This window comes from Elephantulus edwardii, unplaced genomic scaffold (genome assembly GCF_000299155.1).
Source record: "Elephantulus edwardii isolate Elephantulus edwardi_28Jun2011 unplaced genomic scaffold, EleEdw1.0 scaffold00093, whole genome shotgun sequence".
NCBI lineage: Eukaryota > Metazoa > Chordata > Mammalia > Macroscelidea > Macroscelididae > Elephantulus > Elephantulus edwardii.
Genome location: NW_006399843.1, coordinates 2,396,698 through 2,400,093, shown reverse-complemented (window position 1 = coordinate 2,400,093; position 3,396 = coordinate 2,396,698). Strand labels below are relative to the sequence as shown.

The following is a 3,396-nucleotide window of genomic DNA, read 5'->3' as shown; positions in this document are numbered from 1 at the left end:
TACCAGTGACATGAAGTTCTTACAGCCAGTGGTCAGAAAGTCAGGGCCTCCACGTTTCAGCCCCTGGCACCTTTTGCCAGATCAGATATATAAAGCCTAGACCAGCGTGGAGGCTGCATGCAAAAAGACTCAGGAGGCCTTTCCAGGCGGGCATTTGTTCAGTTTGTGTGTAAAGAAAATATTAATAAATAATGGCCAACAAGATTAGCCCAAGAGCTTATAGGGTAATGTGCAGGATCAAAGGTAGCGATCAAAACCCTTCCTGCTCAAGCCTCCTAATTCCCCTCATTTTGTGGATCTCCATCGCCCCTAGGTAATTGAAATACAGCAGCCTGAGGACGGCAAGTAAGACATTGGCCTAGGGAAGACAGCAAGATTGGAGACCCTCACAATTCCAGAGCCTCTGGGGCTTTAAAACATTGTCACTCAGTTCGTCCACGCAGCAAATTCTCTACTCAGGGCTCGAGATGAAATGATGGTAGCCGGCTCCTGCCCCGCAGGCTCACACAGGGGTCCCGTTCTTGCTGTCATAGCGCCGCCGTGTGGCCTCGGGGAAGCGAAGGACTGCATATTCCGTTGCATTTGCTAATTGCTGATGCTTCACCTCCTGGCTTGAGCGAGACTGGGCCGGGCTGCACACCTGGATGTCTGCATAATGCAAGCTGTTCTCTTCTGACTTGCAACTTTGATGCCTCTTTCGAGACTCAAGCTGCTCTAATACCCGCTCATAGGTGTGTGCTGGTGGTTCAAGGCCCTGTAGGAAAGGACAAATGTTAAGGAAGAATCTTTGATTTTGACCTACATCGCTACTGCAGGGACAGTTAGATGATATCCCTGCACTTTGCCGTTTTAGTGAGTAGAAGCAAGTGGGTAGAGCCAGTAATTCCCACTGATGTCTGTCCTAACGTCTAAAAAGCTCAACACTGAAATCCTAGGTCTGAGCATCCCAGGCCACAGAACTCTCTTTACCTGTGTGCCAGTCTGCTTCTTCTGTATTTTCTGCTGCTTCAATACCCATCTTGCATGGCTCCCTGAAAAAAGGAAAACACAATCAGTCGCCATTGATCATGTATATCAGAGAGAACAGCCCTCCTTAGCATTTCAGTGGCTAGTTCTTCAAAAGTAGATCACCAGGCCTTTCTTCCAAGGCATCTCTGAATTGTCAAACTTTTGGTTCATTGCTTAGTGCTTAACTGTCTGCACCTCCCAGGAATTCCTCTGAGGGAAAAAACCCAATTAAAAACCATTCTTTCTTCTTTGTCTCTGCCAAGAGGGCCACCTTCAAATATCGCTATTAATATTTTATCTCTATATTATTATGGTTGTCTTTTGACTCGTCTCTCTGCTTCCTTTCTCTCCTCTTTCCTCTCCTGCCATTCCCACATACAAATTCCTTAGTTGGATGTTCAATTGGCCCTTTCACAATCTGACTGTGATGGCTTTCGTCCTTTTATGTCCCAGCCCCTAACATAGAAAGTGAAGATATGTAAAGAGTCCATTACATGCCAGGTTCTAGGCAATGGTCTGGGGATAAGAAGATATGGAAGGGATATGCTAGATGATTGGGACCTCATAAAAATGAAAACCTTACATACATCAAAAGACTCCTCTAAAAGAGCAAAAAGAGAACCTACTGAATGGAAATAAATACTTGGAAATGACACGTCTGACCCCTAAGAATTAATGTTTTAAATTTATAGAAAATCCCAACAATTCAACAAGAAAAAAGATGAACTACCCACTTACAAAATTGTCAAAGGCCACGAATACACCCTTCACCAAGGAAGACATTCAGATGACCAACAAACAACAAACACAAGAAGTGCCCAAGATCAGTGTTGTAGTTGTTATGTGCTGTCAAGTCAGCTATGACTTATTGTGACCCTGTGCACAATAGCTCCATACCCTGCTCTATCCTGAGTCAATCCAACTGTCAGTATTTAATAGGACATCAAACAACAAATGCTGGCAAGGGTGCGGATAGATTGGAACTTTCATAAACTGCTGGTGGGAATATACAATGGCACAATCACTATGGAAAGCAGTTTGGCATTTCCTTAGAGAGCTGGGAATAGAAACACCATTGGATCCCGAAGTTCCGCTACTGCATATCTATCCTACAGAAATAAGAACTTCAACAGAAACTGACACATTCAAACAAATATTCACTGCAGCGCTTTTTATAATATCAATGAGTTGGAAACAACCCAAGTGCCCATCGGTGAGTGAATGGTTAAAAGGAACTCTGGTACATTTGCATAATAGAGTGTTATGCATCAGTGAAAATTGATCAAGAATTTGAACACTGCACACCATGGATAAAATTCTAGAATCAATAAATAAAACATAAGTCAGTCACAAAAGGACAAAAATGGTAGGAGACTTTTAACAGCAAAAGCACAGGAAAGGTTTATATATAGACTCAGTCTGGAAGGTAAACAGAAATGAGAGGGGAGAGAGAGAACATTTTGTATATATAGTGATCACCTGTTTGTGATATATCTCCTGGTAATATTATTTTTGTGACATAAATAAACCATTTACTTGTATGTGTATGTATATGTAAATATATGTTTGCATAGTCATTTGAGCATAAGTATTCTGATTTTTTTAAAAAAGTTGAAGCCCTAATTAATGTGACCTTTAAATCTTCTGCAGCTCTGGTGCTGTAGTCAGTAGAGAATTGTGTTGCTGACCCAAAAGTGGTTCAAGTCCACCATTTGTTCCACGGAAGAAGATGAACAATCTCCTCCCTGTACTTTATAACCTCTGAAAACTTACTGGAAGGTCACCTATGGTAGATTTGATGGCAATGAGTTTTGAGTGTTTTTTTCAAACCTCAGGGACTGAGTCTTCAGAAGTATGCTACTAAATTTCCATTAACATGTACGTTTTATTTAATTATAGACGTATCTGTCCCTTGGATCAGTTCTCAAATGAATCAAACCATGCAATAGAGAACAAGATAAAAAAGTATTTTTCACATAACTTCTTTATTGTTACATCAAATAAAAACTGGGAGTTCCAAGATCCCATTCCCTAATCCAGGTAGAACATTTCATTTTTCAATCCCTGAATTCTTTCTTCTGCCACTGTGGACCCTTCGGTCTTAATATCGAAACACGGAATTCTTACAATTAATTCTTAGCTTTTGCTGTGATTCTTCTGCAATTTCAGGTGAGACCCACTATAAAAAAAAACAACAACAAAACTTAAACAGTTGACCAGTTCATGATAAATTGAATAGTTGGATCCAAACTAATTAGAATAAACTGGACAGGAATTTAGTGCTCAATATGTTGTTGTTATGTAGTTTGAGACTCGTAGTGACCCTATGCACAACAGCCCTAAACCCTGCTCTATCCTGCGCCAACCGCACTGCCTCTGACACACCCA

The 3,396-nt window shown here is 41.1% G+C and overlaps 1 protein-coding gene across 1 annotated transcript in view; it reads right to left on the bottom strand.

The window, feature by feature from the left end:
* Positions 1–502: 502 nt before the first annotated feature.
* The window catches only part of LOC102876880 (chromosome unknown open reading frame, human C11orf52), a 4,953-nt gene continuing 2,059 nt past the window's right edge, over positions 503–3,396 (bottom strand). The window contains exons 2-3 of the mRNA XM_006890864.1: positions 970–1,031; positions 503–754 (exon numbers count right to left, since the gene is read on the bottom strand). Coding sequence (XP_006890926.1) covers positions 503–754; positions 970–1,031 — 314 coding nt within the window. The remainder of the gene's footprint in view (positions 755–969; positions 1,032–3,396) is intronic.